Source organism: Sphaeramia orbicularis, chromosome 9 (genome assembly GCF_902148855.1).
Source record: "Sphaeramia orbicularis chromosome 9, fSphaOr1.1, whole genome shotgun sequence".
Taxonomy (NCBI): Eukaryota; Metazoa; Chordata; class Actinopteri; order Kurtiformes; family Apogonidae; genus Sphaeramia; species Sphaeramia orbicularis.
In genome coordinates this window covers 55690694-55711375 of record NC_043965.1, presented here as the reverse complement: position 1 = coordinate 55711375, position 20682 = coordinate 55690694, and the positions used below count along the sequence as shown (strand labels likewise).

General features: G+C 41.0%; 1 protein-coding gene across 3 annotated transcripts in view; it reads right to left on the bottom strand.

The window, feature by feature from the left end:
- fahd2a (fumarylacetoacetate hydrolase domain containing 2A) overlaps window positions 1-20237 on the bottom strand; it is a 31145-nt gene extending 10908 nt beyond the window's left edge. The window contains exons 1-4 of one of the 3 annotated variants that reach the window (XM_030143328.1): window positions 20024-20237; window positions 13714-13982; window positions 6805-7021; window positions 2345-2404 (exon numbers count right to left, since the gene is read on the bottom strand). In XM_030143328.1, the coding sequence (XP_029999188.1) occupies window positions 2345-2404; window positions 6805-7021; window positions 13714-13982 (546 nt within the window). In that variant the 5' untranslated portion in view covers window positions 20024-20237. The other 2 variants (XM_030143327.1, XM_030143330.1) reach the window with 2 other exon arrangements.
- Window positions 20238-20682: the final 445 nt, after the last annotated feature.

Here is a 20682-nt window from a genome sequence, read left to right as displayed (position 1 = left end):
GATAGACCCCGGTCCAGACTGACCCCGGTCCAGACTGGCCCCGGTCCAGACTGACCCCGGTCCAGATAGACCCCGGTCCAGACTGGCCCCGGTCCAGACAGACCCCGGTCCAGATAGACTCCGGTCCAGACAGACCCCGGTCCAGACTGACCCCGGTCCAGACAGACCCCGGTCCAGACTGACTCCGGTCCAGACTGACCCTGGTCCAGACTGACCCTGGTCCAGACTGACCCTGGTCCAAAGTGATTCAATGAAAAGGTTCAATCACCCAGAAAACGGTTCAGTGTCAGAACTTGTGTTTTTTATTTAATGTACCACAGGTCAGTGTGTGCTGAGTCTGTGACTCTTTTTTTTTTGTCTTGTTACATGTTTTACATCATTTCTGTCTACATTGTCTCGTTGCATCTCTCAGTCAATTTTGTCTTTTTTCTCCATTTTCTCCTTCTTTCATGTTGTTTTTGCATCTTTTACACCATTTTCCTATTATGTATTTTTGTGTGTTTTTGTGTTACAGGTTGTTTTCATCTTCAATAATCATGTGACATTTATTATAAGCTGTATCTTCCTTTCCTGAAATAAGCATCAAGCCACAAATTCAAGATTCAAAGGGACTTGATTGTCTCTTGTTTTTCATGACTGACAGTCTGCTCAGTTTTGTTTTGACAGTGGAAAACATCAGAAGAAATGAAGCTGTTTTTGACAATTTCTGAAGATTTGGGTCCTTTCCCCCTCAAGCTTCCCATTCCACAGACCTACTTAGTAATGTTTCTTTGTAAATGTCATTGTCTGTGGCTTTAAAACAATGGGTAACTTTGAAGGGGGAGTATTTTCTTGGCTGTTCCTCATCAAGGTTCTAATAGTTTTGGATTTTTCATTATAGTTTAGTTTTTATTTAGTTTTGACTTCTTTTTCTCTAATTCAGTTTGTTTTAATTAATGTTTAGAGCAGGTTTGCTAGTTGTTGTTAGTTTTTGTTATCTTCTAAATGCTTAGTTGTAGTTCAGTTGTAGTTCAGTTGTAGTTCAGTCGTCTCTTTTCTCTTCTTCTCTGTCGTCGTATTCAAATAAATCCCAGACAGGACTCTGCTGCTTTCTCCCAACTTTAGTCTCCATGTTTCCAGGTAGAGTGGGGACCAGAAGACGACTGGAAACCACAAGTGAACACAAGTGACGGACCAAAAAGTGTCGTACGGTGACAACAGAGAAAATTGCTAGAGTAAAATAAATCGATTTCATATCAATCCGACATTAACAGAGGCAGAAACGAAGGGAATTTTATCCATAATTTTTATTTGTTTTAGTTAGTTTTGTAAACACACAATACAGTTTCAGTCAGTTATGTTTTTTTTCTTTTAATTATAGTTTTTATTTATTTCAGTTAACGAAAACATTTTTACAATTCTAGTTTTGGTCATTTCGTTGGTTTTCGTTAACGATAATAACTTTGTTCCTCACTGCTTCCACATGTGTTCTTCCATCCTCAGTCCATCCTGGGTGTGTTCACGCTGCGTTACAGCCGTCCACATGTGCTCAGTCACTCACAGCGCTTGTTTGCAGCTCTAAACAGGACCAGTGTATCGCTGTCGACACTAGTCACATGTGGGGGTGTAACGATTACCGGTATAACGATAAACCGTGGTAAAATTGCAGACGGTTAGTATTACTGTTTAAATTGTAATTCTCATGATAACTGTGTTTGATTACCGCACTTTTAGGGGAAAAACGCCTATGTAAAGATCTGCTTTTATGTCAAATATTTGAGTATAGTTTTAATTTATTACAATTTTTAATTTTCTATACCTAATATTTGGAACCAATATTCACTTTTAAAGTCTGTGAAAAGGTTCGTTAAACATCTGTGTGTTATTTATGCAATAAATTATATACATTTTTCAAATTGGATTTTATGTTTTTTTTTTGTGTGTTTTTTGTCCTTTTATGTTTTTATAGTAGGTTAAAGTGAAAAAAATAATAGACAGATGATCTAGATGAAGTTATGCTGAAAAAACAGATCCCAAACATGGGTATAGTAAACATTTGTTTCTATAGTATATAAAGGCAAAATCAAAAGGACTGAAAAACAGACAAAAAAGACTCAGACCACTAAGGGTTAATATTTGAATGTTTCTGACACAGAAGGGACATTGTGGCGATTATTTTATTTATTTATTTATTTTTAAATCCAACTTGGTTCAGTTATTTCAGTGTGTGTATTAGTACTTTTTGAACATTTTGAGCACAATTTCAATAATACTGTGATAATAATGATAACTGTGATAATTTTGGTCACAGTAACTGTGATATGAAATTTTCATATGGTTCCATCCCTCGTCACATGATACGCACCTTAATGTGTTTTCCTTTTCGTCCAATCACAAAAGCCAGCTCGACCTCCCAGTCCACTTCCTGTATTTGTAAAAGAGACAAACAGGTGCAGCATAAAGCACTAAACTACACACTAATGCACCAGCACTTACAAGCAAGTGAAGTAACAGTGAAAGAGTGAGGAAAGAATAGAAGTCAGAAGAACGCCACATGATTTAGAATCACACCACTGTTTACCAAAAAAGAGAAAGGGCAAAATATGAATATTCTATTGTAAAAATCAACAATGGTCAAGAATAAAGTGTTAAATGTACAAATAGAAACTCAAATTATGAGAACAAAATTATTTTCTGAGATTATGAAGTGATAAATGTATGAGAAATGTTATGGCTTTAGTCATACGTTTACAGAAACACTTGGGGTAAAACACTGTCAGCTGGGCTTGTTCCTACTCCATATCGGACACAAAGGGCCTGATTCACTAAGATCGCAAATAACGGGCACAAATGTGCTCGCTCGTGCTAAAATATGCACGTGCTATTGATTTGCGTGTCAGGGATGATCAACTAAGATTGCCTGCACAAACGACAACAGGCGCAAAGTCTTGGACACCGCCCTAATTAAATGAGGATTTTGCGTGTGCTACTGGTTGTCGTCATGGAGACAGTACGCTGTAAAAACTGCTCTGGGATATTCCAGCACTAATGAATATGAAGTTGTTCTTTTTCCACACAGAGGGGTGAACGGGCATTTGTCTGTTGTTGGTTATCAGCGGTGAAGTGTGTGATTAGTCAAATAAATACCTTCTGTCTGTATGTGGAGGAAACCCTGCACATCAGTGCCTATACAGGTGGTTCAGGAGCCCAGTCACAGCACCATGGACAGCGCTGTGCGTGCGTGTGTGTGTGTGTGTGTGTGTGTGTGTGTGTGTGTGTGTGTGTGTGTGTGTGTGTGTGTGTGTGTAACACAGTCTCATCCCAAGTCGTCAGAAATCGACACATGGTCAGAGCCCCGTAGCGGCACTATTTGACGCAGGGGGTACCCCTAACCCCTTCCACGTCGGATTGCGAGGCTGAGTGCGTCCTGATAGAACTGCATGTAAAACCCTCAGCGTCACTTACTGACGAGAGGAGACGAGTAGATGTGCGTGTGTGTCCATCCTGTGGAGAGGTGAACTGACGGTGAACTCATAGGATAAAACACAAAGTGACTAAATATCATCTTAAATGCATGTTTATTTCTGTGTGTGTTGTGCAGCGCTAGAATCCATCCCGTTCGGTCTCCCTTGTGTGCGTGCGGCACAAAAGAGGGAGGGGGAGAGGGGGAGGGAGAGAGAGAGAGAGAGAGAGTCGTCTCTCGTAGTCGGTCCTGATCTAATGTGACGTTCCACTGGTGGAACCAGGTGTGGGGGGGCAGGCCCATAAAGTGGGGGTCATATGTCTCAATTTTTTTTTTTTCTTCCTTCATTCCATAAATGTTGATGTGATCAGAACAGACTGGTTCTCTGCGTTGTGCCTAAGCCCCTCCTCCTCGCCACAACTACTGCAGTCAGTTTTGCTCAAAGTTCAAACCTGCCTTTCAGACGCACTAAATATAGACACAAAATCAGCCACTGCAATCAGTGTCAGGTTTGGTAATCACATTGCAGGCGCTAAATAAATATTTGCATTTACTCCTCCTAATAATTTTGCGCATTCTGGCAGAAACGCCCATATTGCATATTCATCAGGGCAAACACTCTAAATGGGTTGCACGAGCTGTTTTGCCCATTTGAGAGACGCACACACCTCAGTGCACCGTTAGTAGATAAGCTTCAGTGTGCTTTTACGTGCGCAGTCAAATTTGTGCACGTTTTTACACACACAAACCTTTAGTAAATCAGGCCCAAAGTGTTGTTAAAGAGACACAATGAAGTAGTTGTACACTGTGTGACTTTTCTTTTTCTTTCTTTTTTATGATTAACTTATTGCCATCAATATTCAGGAGTGTTTCTTTTAAATTTGTCATTTCTCTTTGCCTTTTGTTGAACTTCATATTTTATTCCTCCTTATGTTCAAAATAAATCATCATCGTTAAACAAAAATTCTCTATTAATCAGATGAGAAATTTGTGGAATATGTACACAACAAAAAGATTTTGTCAGAATAAAAAAGCATAAATTTAAATTTAAGTTAAAAATTCAAAGAAATTTGCACACACAAAAAGTCATTATAGTGTTAAATTTATGGGAAAAAAAAAGATATTCTATGATTATGACTTAATTAACTGGTGAGAAAAAAAAAAGTAAAAATCTGAGACTGATGTGGAAATTTCTGAACAACAAGAACTACAGTCAGTCTGCTGTATCTGCGATCCCTGCATGTGACTGTTCATGCACTTCTCCTCAGTACTAACACTTCTGCCCTAAACTGTCACGACCACTTCGACCTTTGGACACCAAACAAGTTTCACTTCATTCTTTGGTCCAAAGGAATGTTTGTACCACATTTGACAAAATTCCTTCGAGACGTTTCTGTGTGTAAGAATTAACAGACATGTGGGCCGAGTGCATTTGACCTTTGGCCCATTGTTTTAATTCATCCATTCCAACACCATGTTTTAGCTGTAATCCAGACTGCCCCATGCACACACACACACACACATATACACACTGTTGTATAGATACGTGCTGTGGACACATAAAACGAGGATATTCTATATTCTGTTCGAGCTACAATCAGGAAAATATCGCACATAAAGTTCCAGGATTTGTCACCTACAGAGTCAGTGTCCAAACGGTGCTCTATAAAAGGGCATGTTGTCAGTTTCTACAGAATTACATTCAATATTTCATTCTCAAAAGAATAGTTAGTTGATCATTTTCATCAGGGGTCTCAAACATGCGTCCCAGGCCCAAATGCTTCCCGCTAAAGGTTCCAATCCGACCCCTGGGATGAATTTACACAGTGCAAAAACTCCACAGTCAAGGCTGTGGAGCTCATTTTAGTTCAGGTTCCACATACAGACCAATAGGATCAACAGCACAGGTGTCAAACATGCGGCCCGGGGGCCAAATCTGGCCCGCCAAAGGGTCCAGCCTGACCCCTGGAATGAATTTGTGAAATGCAAAAATTACACTGAAGACATTAATCATTTTCGTTCAGGTTCCACAAACAGACCACTTTAATCTCCAGTGGCTCAGATCAGTCAAATACTGTCGTAATAACCTATAAATGATCACAGCTCCACATTTTTGTCCTTGTAAACGTAAACATTTTCATGCCATTTTACTGTATTTACAATTAAACAAACTAACATTTCACAAAAACACGAAGAACCTCAACAAATATGAACGCCTTAAAATGTCTGAAGTGTAATTTTAACAATATTCTGCCTGTTATTAAATCTTTTGTGTATTTGTTGATCCACTGGGATCTGTATTTTATAAATTACACATTTAAATGATAAACTGAGACATAATATTGTTAAAATTGAACTTAGTTTTCTTAAGAAATTTCAGTTTGTTCATGTTATTCACATTGTTTTAAAGGATAGTTGGTAGATGTAAACATTTTTATCACATAATTTTACTTTTTTCGCTCTAAAACATAGAGGAAATTTTGGAGATGACATTATTTTTATATTATTATGTTATTATTTGACTGTTCCGGCCCACTGTAGATCAAATTTGGCTTAATGTGACCCCTGAACTAAAATGAGTTTGACAGCCCTGCACTACAGTCAAATAATAACAGCAGAAGAACCGACAAAAAATAATGACTCCATATTTTCTTCTGGGTTTGATGTGAAAAAAATAATATTACATTATGTCTATAAATAATGACCACTTCAAATTTTTGTCGTTATTTTAGCGCAAAAAATAACATTAAATTCTGAAAATCTTTCCATTTCCAAACTCTCCTGTACCAATAAAATGTGACTAACCTGAACAAATGTGTCCAACCTGAAATGTCTGTATTAAATTCAGTCCAGTTTGAACTCTTTTCTTCCTGTTCTCAGTGTTTAGTGTCTTTGGAGATCTGATCCAGAATACACATGGACTAATGAGAAGTGGAGGAAGAAGACTGAGAAAATTACACTGATTTTACTGAAGAAATTTCAGTTTTTTTCAGGTTATTCATATCTTTTTTGTTTGGATAGTTTACAAAAGTACGTATTTTCATAATTTGATGGGGTTTTTTGCACTAAAACAAAGACAAACATTTGCAGTTGTCATTATTTCTAGGTTCTTCTGTTCTTATTTTACTGGTCCGGTCCACTGCAGATCAGATCAGATCAGACTGAATGTGGAACCTGAAAGAACAGGAGTTTGAGAACCCTAACTTTCATTATATAAATAAGCTCAATTTGGGAATTTCCTGAATAGCGAGTGTTTTATTTCCTTCCTAAAGCATCCTGGGAAGTGCCCTTGTGTGGTCTACGGGTGCAGTGACTCCAGCTTCGACTAAACAGACGATGACATGGTGAGGTCCTGGTGTCACCTGACTCTCTGAGGGCAGGACGATGTCGTCGTACGGTCCTGTGATGGCGCTGGGGAACTTGCTGAAGATGATGGGTTCTTTGGGGATGGGGGCGTTTTGTTCCAGGCAGTGGTCCCGGTAGTTCATCCCCACACACACCACCTTCTCTGGGTTCAGGATGGGCGACAGCAGCCGGACGTCCGAACGCTTCAGCACACACTGGCCGGACGCCACCGCTCTAAGGAGGGACACAGCAACCAATCAGAAACATGGAGAGACACCAGGACCATAAGGATGATACGAGGGACGCACCGATTCCGATACCAGTATCGGCATTGGCTCCGATACTCAGTGTGTGTACTTGTACCCGTACTTGTAAAAGTAATCAGATACAACTGCACCGATACCACTTATGTCCGTGTGACATTCCCAGTTCAGTGCAGCAGGTACGAGGAGGAGGAATAATGTGTGTGAGTGTGAAGAGTGTGGAGATGGAACCAAAGAAATGAGGCTGATCAAAGTAAGGCTGACTGACTGTACCGTTCAGACACAGACAGATACAGACGCAGCCTTCTGTCTGTAATCTGAGTACATTCCATCTGTTTTCCAGCTGATGGAGGATGAGTACAGACAGAGAATACCAGCGGAACTGAGGAGGTAGAGGATCTGTTCAAAGAGAAAAACTACTGACACGTTTAGGACAACTACCCAGGGCTGGACCAGTTTCCATCCTACTGATAATACTATGGGGGTACGGAGCGGTGCGGACCGCCGTCAGCGGAATATAATAATAATAATAATAATAATAATCTTTATTTATATAGCACTTTTCATACATTAAAAACTGTAGCACGAAGTGCTTTACATATCGGTTTAAAAATCAGTACCGCCCCCCACCCACACCCACCCACACCCACCCACTCACCCACACACACACACACACACACACACATATACATGCAAACCCACAAGCTCACACATACTTAAGAAGACTGACTGAGCACGGGTAGACCAGAACAAAAATGTACAAGTAAAAGTAAAGGATCAATTTAGGAGGCGCTGTCTCAGGGAGCCATCCGCACCAGGAGGCAGCCGCCGACCCCGGCGACCAGGCACCAGCAACACAGCCCTGCATCCCAACTAGTGGGAGAGGGCCAACTGGGACCCCCACCCACCAGAAAGGAGCGGACCCCAGTGAGAGAAGGCGCCACAGCCCCCGGAGTCCACAGCCGCCCCCCGGCATGGAGGGCTCCCTCTGATGAAACACCGGAGAATAAGAAACATTAAAAAGATATAAAAGAACTGATTAAAAGAAGCTAAATTTAAGACATATATGAAAATAATAAAAATATTAAACATTAAAATGATAAAACAGAAGCACTGGTTAAAAGAATCTTAAGATATATATATTAAATATAACTATAAAACCTTTGCGTAGATAAAACAGAAGCATCAGTTAAAAGCCAAATTAAAAAGGTGGGTAGTGAAAACCAAACTTCTGTTTCATTTGTCTTTTCTCTTCCTGCTGAAGCTAAACTTTTAAACCTTACCAGAGAAAACGCTGTAACATTAGTATCACAGTAGTGTTCCCTCTGTCGTCTACAGGTTTGGTATTACTGACTTTCTTCTTCTTCTTCATTAAACTTTCCTCTTCTTCGTGGTATTTGTCCAGTATGGTTAATTCAGAGCGGCGCCCCCTGGTGGATTAACTGACAAACACTCATTCCAACACATTAAATGTCAGTAGCAGCACTTTGTTCCAGTCAGACTAATGACAACAACAATAAAGCACATTTACAAAAGGAACTAACAACTGAAATGGGATTATTAAGGACTCGGATCAGTACTCAGTATTGGCAAGTACTCAAATGGAAGTACTTGTACTTGTACTCGGTCTGGAAAAAAGTGGTCTCAGTGCATTCCTAGATGATACACATTAGGAGATCCTCCTCAGACCCAGGGAAGTGAAGCTTTTGGCTTTTTTACATTAAATAATTGGCTTGATTGGAAGCAGCGTGATGCAACAGTTGTTTTCAGGCACGTTTTTGTTTTATTTACTTGTATTTTATAGAATGTCCTTTGCAGTGGACAGTGTTTGGTTTCTTTCTTTTCCCCCCTTCCTGTCTCTTTCTTTTTTCTTTTGTTAAAGTTGTGAAACCCTTGTCCCCTACAAAGGACTAATATGCATTTGTGGGTCTCAGCAGTTTGGGGATGAGAGTACATCAGGGGTGTCAAACATACAGCCCACGGGCTGAAAGCGGCCCCCCAGAGGCTCCAGTCTGGGCCATGGGACGAATCTGAAAAGTGTAAAAATTACACTGAAGATATGAACGCATGATGAACTCATGTTAGTTCAGCTTCCACACACAGACCAATGGCATCTCAAGTATTAACACTATAAATAATGACAACTCCAAATGTTGTTCTTGGTTTAATATTAAAAAAAAAAAAGTAAAATTACTTTATGAGAATATTTACATTCACAAATTAGCCATCGCAATAAAATGTGAATAACCTGAAAGAAAAATAACAATATAATAGATCCACTCCGATCTGGAAGTTGAGTTAATAATAAGGTGAGATTAAACATTGTTGAAATTGCACTCAGCTTGTACATGGTTGTTCAGGTTATTCACATTTCTATAACGTCATTCGACCTTTTTCACACTAAAACTAAGTGAAACATTTGGATTATTATCCATTCATCCTTTCATTCATCATGTGAACCCACTTTATCCTCACTAGGGTCGCAGAAGCCTGTTCCAGCTACTTATGGGCGAAGGCGGGGTGATGATTATTATTACTGGAAATGATTATTGACAGGTTATTATGCTTATTATTTTACTGGTCTGGAAATCATGTTGTGCTGAACGTGGCCCCTGAACTAAAATGAGTTTGACGCCCCTGGAATACATGTTTAGAAACTCAGAATAACCATTATTTTGGAGTATGCTTTTGTAGAAAGAGCCGGTATAGGAAGTACGGTACAAATACTGCATTATTATACACCAACACAACGTCCACATATCTGTACTGGAGCACTGATTTTTCTGATAACCTTTTGTGTTTACACCATACATTTTAAATAGAGCTGTCAAAATGAACACGATTAATCCATCATCATGATTAATCTGATCATAAAATGCTAACTCCATGAACCCATCTGCAGAATGACTCTGAACATCTCCTCCAACACATTTGGGTCAGTTTGTTCAAGTAGCGTTAGCGTCACGCATGAACAAATGTTCATCTGATCCGGTAGTGACAGACAGCAGAACCAGCCCATAAAGATGGAAGAGCAGAACCAGCAGAACCGACCCATAAAGATGGAAGAGCAGAACCAGCAGAACCGACCCTTAAAGATGGAAGAACAGAACCAGCAGAACCGACCCATACAGATGGAAGAGCAGAACCAGCAGAACCGACCCATAAAGATAGAAGAGCAGAACCAGCAGAACCGACCCATAAAGATGGAAGAACAGAACCAGCAGAACCGACCCATACAGATGGAAGAGCAGAACCAGCAGAACCGACCCATAAAGATGGAAGAACAGAACCAGCAGAACCGACCCATAAAGATGGAAGAGCAGAACCAGCAGAACCGACCCTTAAAGATGGAAGAACAGAACCAGCAGAACCGACCCATACAGATGGAAGAGCAGAACCAGCAGAACCGACCCATAAAGATGGAAGAGTAGAACCAGCAGAACCGACCCATAAAGATGGAAGAACAGAACCAGCAGAACCGACCCATAAAGATGGAAGAGCAGAACCAGCAGAACCGACCCATAAAGATGGAAGAACAGAACCAGCAGAACCGACCCATACAAATGGAAGAGCAGAACCAGCAGAACCGACCCATAAAGATGGAAGAACAGAACCAGCAGAACCGACCCATAAAGATGGAAGAGCAGAACCAGCAGAACCGACCCATACAGATGGAAGAGCAGAACCAGCAGAACCGACCCATAAAGATGGAAGAGCAGAACCAGCAGAACCGACCCATACAGATGGAAGAGCAGAACCAGCAGAACCGACCCATAAAGATGGAAGAGCAGAACCAGCAGAACCGACCCATAAAGATGGAAGAACAGAACCAGCAGAACCGACCCATACAGATGGAAGAACAGAACCAGCAGAACCGACCCATACAGATGGAAGAGCAGAACCAGCAGAACCGACCCATAAAGATGGAAGAACAGAACCAGCAGAACCGACCCATACAGATGGAAGAGCAGAACCAGCAGAACCGACCCATGAAGATGGAAGAACAGAACCAGCAGAACCGACCCATAAAGATGGAAGAGCAGAACCAGCAGAACCAGCCCATAAAGATGGAAGAGCAGAACCAGCAGAACCGACCCCGAAAGATGGAAGAGCAGAACCAGCAGAACCGACCCATAAAGATGGAAGAGCAGAACCAGCAGAACCGACCCATAAAGATGGAAGAGCAGAACCAGCAGAACCGACCCATAAAGATGGAAGAGCAGAACCAGCAGAACCGACCCCTAAAGATGGAAGAGCAGAACCAGCAGAACCAGCCCCTAAAGATGGAAGAGCAGAACCAGCAGAACCGACCCATAAAGATGGAAGAACAGAACCAGCAGAACCGACCCATACAGATGGAAGAGCAGAACCAGCAGAACCGACCCATAAAGATGGAAGAGCAGAACCAGCAGAACCGACCCATAAAGATGGAAGAACAGAACCAGCAGAACCGACCCATACAGATGGAAGAGCAGAACCAGCAGAACCGACCCATAAAGATGGAAGAGCAGAACCAGCAGAACCGACCCATAAAGATGGAAGAACAGAACCAGCAGAACCGACCCATAAAGATGGAAGAACAGAACCAGCAGAACTGACCCATAAAGATAGAAGAACAGAACCAGCAGAACCGACCCATAAAGATGGAAGAGCAGAACCAGCAGAACCGACCCATAAAGATGGAAGAACAGAACCAGCAGAACCGACCCATACAGATGGAAGAGCAGAACCAGCAGAACCGACCCATAAAGATGGAAGAGCAGAACCAGCAGAACCGACCCATAAAGATGGAAGAACAGAACCAGCAGAACCGACCCATAAAGATGGAAGAGCAGAACCAGCAGAACCGACCCATACAGATGGAAGAGCAGAACCAGCAGAACCGACCCATAAAGATGGAAGAACAGAACCAGCAGAACCGACCCATACAGATGGAAGAGCAGAACCAGCAGAACCGACCCATACAGATGGAAGAGCAGAACCAGCAGAACCAGCCCATAAAGATGGAAGAGCAGAATCAGCAGAACCGACCCCTAAAGATGGAAGAGCAGAACCAGCAGAACCGACCCATAAAGATGGAAAAACAGAACCAGCAGAACCAACACATAAAGATGGAAGAGCAGAACCAGCAGAACCGACCCCTAAAGATGGAAGAGCAGAACCAGCAGAACCAGCCCCTAAAGATGGAAGAGCAGAACCAGCAGAACCGACCCCTAAAGATGGAAGAGCAGAACCAGCAGAACCGACCCCTAAAGATGGAAGAGCAGAACCAGCAGAACCAACACATAAAGATGGAAGAGCAGAACCAGCAGAACCGACCCCTAAAGATGGAAGAGCAGAACCAGCAGAACCAGCCCCTAAAGATGGAAGAGCAGAACCAGCAGAACCGACCCATAAAGATGGAAGAGCAGAACCAGCAGAACTGACCCATAAAGATGGAAGAGCAGAACCAGCAGAACCGACCCATAAAGATGGAAGAAGCTAAACAGCACGTTGGCCCCTGGATGGAAATATGAGGAGAAAAACAAACAAGACGGAACTGTTGGGTGCAGCTGTTCTGTTTCCAGTTTGGTTGAAACTGTTGAAGGTGTTTAATGAACACGTTAAAGCTGCAGGAGACTTTCATCCCCAGTTTTTCATCCAGTCTGTCCATCCTCAGTCCTATCCTCAGTATGATGAATCTGTTCGTCGGTCTGTCATCACTCAGCTGAATCTCTTCCCTCACGGTCAACAGTTTCAAAGTGTACTCCACCAGAAACAAACCACGTGTTTACAAACACAGCTGGGAGGGAACTCGGGCATCTTTGGAATTTTGTCGTGACGTGCATTGTGGGAAGCGGAGGTTTGCGCAGCCGCCTGGCAGCGGCAGCAGCCGTGCATCCATATGATATTATATGGATGAAACAAACATGACATGGAATTGGCTGAAACGCAGAAGCGCAGCAAGCGGAGCTCCACCTGGCAGCAGCAGCTGTAACCAGCATGACGCGGAAACGGCTGGAGCTCCGCTTCCCTCCAGCCATTTCCACGTTTCAGCCGTTTCCGTGTCATGTTTGTTTCATCCATACAGTAGTATTTGGGGTCACTGCCGCTGCCAGGTGGCGGCGCAAACTTCCACTTCCCACAATGTATGTCGCAACAAAATTCTGAAGATGCCCGAGTTCCCTCCCAGCTCTGTTTGTAAACAAATGGTTTGTTTGTGGTGGATGGAACTAAGAAACTGTTCACGTGTTGAAAATGTCAAGAATGAATGGAACAGAGAGGACAAGCACCAACTGGAACAACTGGTGGACATCACACAGAACAAACAGGACAATATGAAAATAAAAGGCATAACAACAGAAGATGGAAACGTCATTGTGTATACGATAAGACGGAGCAAGTTGAAAAGGATGTAATGAAACTAGAACAAAGATGTGACAGGTGAAGAACAAAAGACGCAAAGGAAGAAAATGACAGAAGACAAAAACAATAAATAAAGATTCCATCATTTAGTTCTTCTGTCAGTTTTCTTTCTATTGATTGAATGTTGTCCATTTGTAATTGAAGTGTGTGACATGTAGACATTTCAATGACATTGCATGAACTCTTCTGGTTGTGTCCTTCAGCCTTATTTGAACGTGACTGGTCAAAGCTGTGCAGGTGTGTTGGTGGATGTGCTACCTCTGGGCCCGGTCCAGACCCTGGTCTCCCAGCTCCAGCAGCTCCTTCATGGTGGAAGGCATGGAGGGGTCGAACGCCTTCAGATCCACCACATCCAGACCTTCACCTTGTTCCACTCCCACTCGGACTTCTCCTCCTCCTCCGTCACTGAGGCGTTTAAACTGCACCAGGCGCATTGCTGCACCGCTCAAGCCTCGCCTCGCTAGGTTTTGGGTTTGTCTTTGAGAAAACGGATTCTTCAAGATGTGCAAAGGCCGGACAAGTCTCATCTGACAGCAGGAGAAAAAGAAGGAGGACGTTTATTTGGCATCTGGAGGTTTGAGCATCCAACACTTCACTTCCTGCATTAGAGCCAATTCTTATGCACCAGTTTGTGCCTTTGTGAAACTGTGGAGTTAGCATCTATGTACAGTATGTGAAGGAAATAATGATGACACAAGCGGACAAACGTAAATATCTATAGAGGGAATGCACATATGTCACTTCGCCCCAGGCCACACCCCTCTCAGTCAGACTGAGTGTCTTAAACCAACCTGCTCAACATGACGAAGTATAGCAGTAAACACAGCCAGAGCAAAGGAACATGGGAAATCTGAAATTAAATGAAGGACAGTTGGACTGGACATGGATCTGTACGAGCTACCAAAGAACAAGTGGTCCATGAACACTGACATGTGGACACAAATGGAGGATCCAGACCTGATCCAGGGTCCAAAACTAGGGCCCAGAACCAGCTGATCCAAAGGTCATTTCCAGTCGAGCGTGGACTGACCCCAGTGAATATATGTGTCAGGGTAGAGACTGCGATCTGGTAGGATCGGCGATTCTACCAGTAGAAACTCCGATCAGAGTCTCTACCGGTAGAAACTCTGATCCTACCAGATTGCAGTCTCTACCCTTACATATGCATGATCTACTGGCACTGAGCAGATTTACTGAGTCTAGTTCAGATCCAGTCCTTTATCCAACACAGATACTACTGCTGTGGACCAGCAGGGGACAACTTTATTCTTGTAAATCATGATATTTTTCCCACCTGTTTTTTTATTACAACATTATTCGACTTTATTGTCAGAATATGACGACTTTAATCTCATAAACGAATGACATTTTTATGAGGTTTTTTTTTTAACTATGACTTTATTCTCATAACATTGTGATTCTTTTTGTATTTGACTTTATTCTCATTAAATTCCAGGTTTTATCTCCATATTTTCTGACTTTCTTCTGGTAGTGCCCAGTGTTTTTCTTTTCTTCTGTGGTCCTAATACTCCGTCGTAGCTTTATTCTCCAGGTCCTCCGTATTTGTAAAACTAGGTTGGCCTCAGTTTCAGTTAGTTTACTAATCATGTAGGAGCACAAGGTTCACAATCACAAACTGAAGACAAAAACCAGGAAAGATCTGATCATGAAACCAAGAGCTGCACTAAGAAGGACCATTAGCCAAAACAACAGGTCATTTCAGGTCTGATTGGAGCCAAAAATACAGCATCAGTGAATGTTAGCTGACACCAAACAGGATCCACAGATCTAGGTTTGGTTTCCTGGATTTGTGGATCCATCTCCTTCTGTTTTCTTTGTCTTTGGGTGTCTGTAAAACGATAGCTCCCACTGCTTTAAGAACCTGAAAATACAATCAACCAACAACAGCTCTGCCCCATTTTGGATTCCATATTGTTCTTCAGTTTAGACAGGACTGAAGCCAACGCTGTCACTCATCTGCCTCTGTCTGACACTCAGTGGGCGGAGCCACAGTGACTTCCACTAGCACTGACGTCACGTGCAGATCCTCTGTTCCAGTATTACAGACTATACTGGGCTTGAAGACCTGGTGTGCTTTCAAACAAGCCTTCATCTGTAGATCAGTTTTTCTCATTTCCTAACTGAATCCTAGGCCTGAATTCCTCTTCGGTCCTCTTTTGTGTGTTTTGTTCGGGGGAAGTACTCGCTTTAGACCTGGACCATGGACTTGGATGTTTCACAAGGATTTCTACTCATGTTCCAAACTTCAAAACACATCACAGAAGCTTTAGGAATAACGTAGAAGCTGAAAACAAAATTACAGCACATTTTTTCGAACCAACCGATCAAAACACCACCACCACTGACAATCCTCAAATGCTCCTGTCCCTGTAGACTCAGCTTTAAAGGCAACAGAAGATTTACCATCACTGCCCATTTTCCCAGGCTGTGGAATAACAAACGACCATTTTGACAATCCACTGATACTGATCCCATTTGTTTTCCTTGTCTTTTGATTTTCTTCTACTGATGGGTTTTCTAGCTGTATCATTATTACCTCCGCCAAGGAGGTTCTGTTTTTGCCAGGGTTTGTTTGTTTGTTTGTCTGTCCGTTAGTGTGCAACATAACTCAAAAAGTTATGGACAGATTTGGATGAAATTTTCAGGGTTTGTTGGAAATGGGATAAGGAAGAAATGATTAAATTTTGGTGGTGATCAGGGGTGGGGGGGCCCACGGGGGGGCGCAGACCAGAAAATTTCATCAAAATCTGTCCATAACTTTTTGAGTTATGTTGCACACTAACGGACAGACAGACAGACAAACAAACAAACCCTGGCAAAAACATAACCTCCTTGGCGTGGGGGGGCCCATGGGGGGGGCCACTGATCAGCCTTGGCAGAGGTCTGCGCTCTCCGAGTGCTTCTAGTTATTAATATTGTCATTAGGGATGTAACGATTACCAGTATAATGATAAACAGCGGTAAAATTCCTGACGGTTAGTATTACTGTTTAAATTCTAATTCTCATGATAACTGTGTTTGATTACTGCACTTTTAGGGGGACAAATCCTATGTAAAGATCTGCTTTTATGTCAAATATTTGAGTATAGTTATAATTTATTACAATTTTGATTTTCTATACCTAATATTTGGAACCAATATTAACTTTTAAAGTCTTTGAAAAGGTTCGTTAAGCATCTGTGTGTTATTTATGCAATAAATTAAATACATTTTTCAAATCGGATTTATATTTTTTTGTGGTTTTATAGTACTTTAAAGTGAAAAAATAATAGACAGATGATATAGATGAAGTTGTGCTGAAAACAAAAAGATCCCAAACATGGGTATAGTAAACATTTGTTTCTATAGTATATAAAGGCCAAATCAAAATGACTGAAAAATGGACAAAATAGACTCAGACCACCAAGGGTTAATATTTGAATGTTTCTGACACAGAAGGGACATTGGGACTATTATTTTATTTATTTATTTATATTTAAATACAACTTGGTTAAATTATCTCACTGTGTGTATAAGTTCTTTCTGAACATTTTAAGCACAGTTTCAACAATACCGCGATAATAATGATAACTGTGATAATTTTGGTCACAGTAACTGCGATATGAAATTTTCATATTGTTCCATCCCTAACTGTCATAAGTGTCCTATTCAATGCAATTTATTTTTAAAGCCCATTAAAAACACCAATAAAATACAAAAAACACAAAAATACATTAAGGCAATAAAATATTTTAAAATACATAAAACAGACAGATGTCCAAGACAGACGCACACAAATGCACATGTATTAAATATTAAAGATATAATTCTGCTTGATAGTTTCTGGCATCATCAGAAAGTTTTCAGCATATCGTCATTCAAGGACAAGCACACAACATGCTACTCACTTTTCTGGACAGTTTTCACGCTGTAGAAAATGTGGGTGGATCATTGGTGTTATCAGACAGATGGAGTTAAATATGTGTTCGACAGCTAGAATTACACCGATCAGAGTCAAACACCACTCCACTGCTCTACTCTGCAGCTCATCCGCTCATCTATATTTCAGTGTTTATATCAGTGTTTCCAACCTTTTATGGCTCCTGACCCCATTTTAACATCACAAATTTCTGGCGACCCCAGACATTCAAAATGGAGAAATTTTTTTTCGCTAAAATTAATTTGATTTTGATCATGTAATAGTTTTCTATACTATGTTGCAAATAAACATTCACTTTAGATAATATTTAGTCTATATAATGTCTATTATTGTGGACAGAGGCAGTAAATCCAGGTGTAGATTACTGCACAAAGGGAGAGTTTTATTTTCCTTGGTCAGGATCTGTACAGTCAGTCCAGCTGTGATTTACAAGGAGGACAATTAATACTGAACAAACAAGAACTGAAACTATGAATTATGAAAGAGCTGCAGCATCTGAAACTGACCACAATGAACATTTGACACACAAACAGAACCACAGTGCTGCAGTTTCACACTCAGTTTGTCATGTCTGTTATGGATTGGGATTGTCTCTGTCAACTCGCCATAGATTTTTCATTAGTAAGTTTTTATTTATTTTTTTATCAGTTACGAGAAATTTGAAAAACACTGGTTTCTAGACATAGGAAGGGGTTTGGATGTGTCAGTTCTGTGTCCATAGGTATCCTGACCCATGTGCTTCCATCAGCTCCAGCTGAAGAACAGTTCTTGACGTCTCCTCATCTGAGGGCTCAGAGATCACTGTTCACCTTAGGCTTGAACCCCTGTTCTTTACATGGTGACATACATCAAGATGCATTGAATCTTTTCATTCTGTTCTGCACCACAGAGGCTGAAATGTCCAAATCCCTTCATATCTCTCTTTTGTAAACTGGTGATCCTCGGCCCATCTTTGCTCCTCAAAGAATAGACCTTTGAACCAGATCAGATTCCAATCACCTGTTCACATCAGTTGTTTCAGATCATATAATTATTTCATTATTTTAAGTCATTTTACTCATAACTCGCTCCTGTTCCACAAGTCCAAGTACATTTTCATATTGCTCCACTTTTGTTTAACTAACATTTGGAGTTGTAGGTTCAAATCTATCTTTGAAAGGTGCACAAGAGTAGAAACAAAACTAGCTCTAAAATTAACGTAAGGATTCTGCTTGGAAAGCAGGAGCATAAAGTACAGAACTGTTCTGAAATGTAGGGACTTAAGTTTTACAAAAGTGAAATCGGCTAAAATTTCCTTAGAGGGTCAAATGAGTGTCCATTTTTGTCAAAAAAAAAAAAAAAAACAGTTGTCCTAAAGTCATAGAAGTGTGTGTAAATAATGCTAATCCATTTGTGCACAGACTACTGATATTCTCTGACAGTGGAAGCTCTGTTTTCATAAATATTGGATTTGGAATAGCACGTGTATGTGAGAACTTTTGCTGGTGGACGGACGTGACATTACCCATGATGCTCTGCTCAGTACCAGTACTTTATTAGGAATAAACTTCTAGACTTCCTATTGCTAATTGTGCTCTTCTTCATAAATGTTGGTATTGTGGATCTAAAACAATCCCAGCTGACACAAAAACACTAAATGTGTCAGTGGACGGATGTGACATGGTTGTTGTGGATCCCATCATACTGATGCTCTGCAGCCATGTCAGCGTTTACACTAATGATCCCTGTGCAAAAACTAGGAGCACTATTATTTATTGGATAGTTTAGCATCAGACTAAAGAGGAAAGAACAATCTAGAATTGTTCTTTCCGTATAAAAATGCTTCTTATTGTAAAAGTGTTGATGTAAACAGTGCTGTGTGCCATTCTTCATGTATGTATTGGTGGAACAGAAGCAGGATGGATCAGCACCATACTCCAGATTGAACCTGTACAAATAAAACATGTGATATGGAGGAGAGAATCTGGGAAGAAAAACTGGGGAATCCAAAAGAAGAGAAGATTTGTTTTTCAGCTCAGTTCAGTTCAAATAGAACTTGTCCATTTGTGACATGAAAATATAGCATTAATTGTGCTGAAATGGTTCATTTTTGAGCTGAAAACATAGTTCATATGAGCATCAACATGTTGAACAGAACTGAAATACTGTCCATTTGAACAACTGTCATTTACCAACACAAAGTTCCTTTGGATTCACTGAGACTGATTTAATATGAGCACAGACACAGAAGAGCTGTGAACACATGTGAGCTGAAAAGTGAAACATAAATGTGTAAAACCTGACTTTAATGCAGTTCAGTGTCTATATTCAGGTGTGTTCAGCCATGTTCTAACATTCCAAAAACGCTGAGAGAAGAACAACCTCCATATGTGATCTTACTATGCTCATCTAAAGTGGGTCAGAAAGTCTGGCTGTGGGTGCAATGGTCTGCTCCTGCTATCAGCTGATCAGAGCCCCCCCCCCCAGTCTGCTGATCCCAGGTCTGTGCACCTGGTGGACCTACCTGCCGCTCCGACCTGCCGCTCTGCAGTAATAGATTACTTCTACGTGACTAACTTATAACCCTGTTTTTTTTCCTGTGTCAGCTTCTGCTTTTCGCCCTTTGTACCATCTCTGTTTAACACTCACCTCTGCCGTTCCGCACAGAAAACACTACTTCCGGTTAGCGTTTGTAGTCCATGCAGTCAGTGTGGGCCATGCCAAACATAAACGAGCAAACCTTAAAGTGAAGGGTTCAAAGCAGAACTGGTGTTAGGTTATATAAACTAACACATACTGGGTTTGACATGTCATCCTGCCACTGACGATTTTTCCGCGTTTCATAAACAGTTCTATAGACTACATTTCCCGACTGTGTACTTTTACGCGCCTTCCGGAGCAGTTGGGAGTTGTTTTGGGTTTTTTTTTTTTAAACTTTATTGACATGATACCATTCACCAGTAGAACGGAACATGGCATATGCTAGAGGTCAGACAGGAAGAAATTAAATATAAATGCATATATAGTAAGTAAATTAAATAAATAAAAGTAAAGGAATAAACAAGAAAAAATTAAAAATTTAAATTTAAAAATAAATAAAATAAAAATATTACAACTTAAATTCATCACATAAGGCTTTAGTTTTCATAGCTTTAGGGTTAGTGCAAAATTTAAGTGTGTCCAAGTAGGATTTTAAGTAAGATTTAAAGACCACAAAGCTGGGTTTCTGATTGGCAGATTTGCCTGCATGTACATGAAATGTTGCTAATAAGGAAATAAGATTAAGAATAAACAGTTTCTTAGCAGGC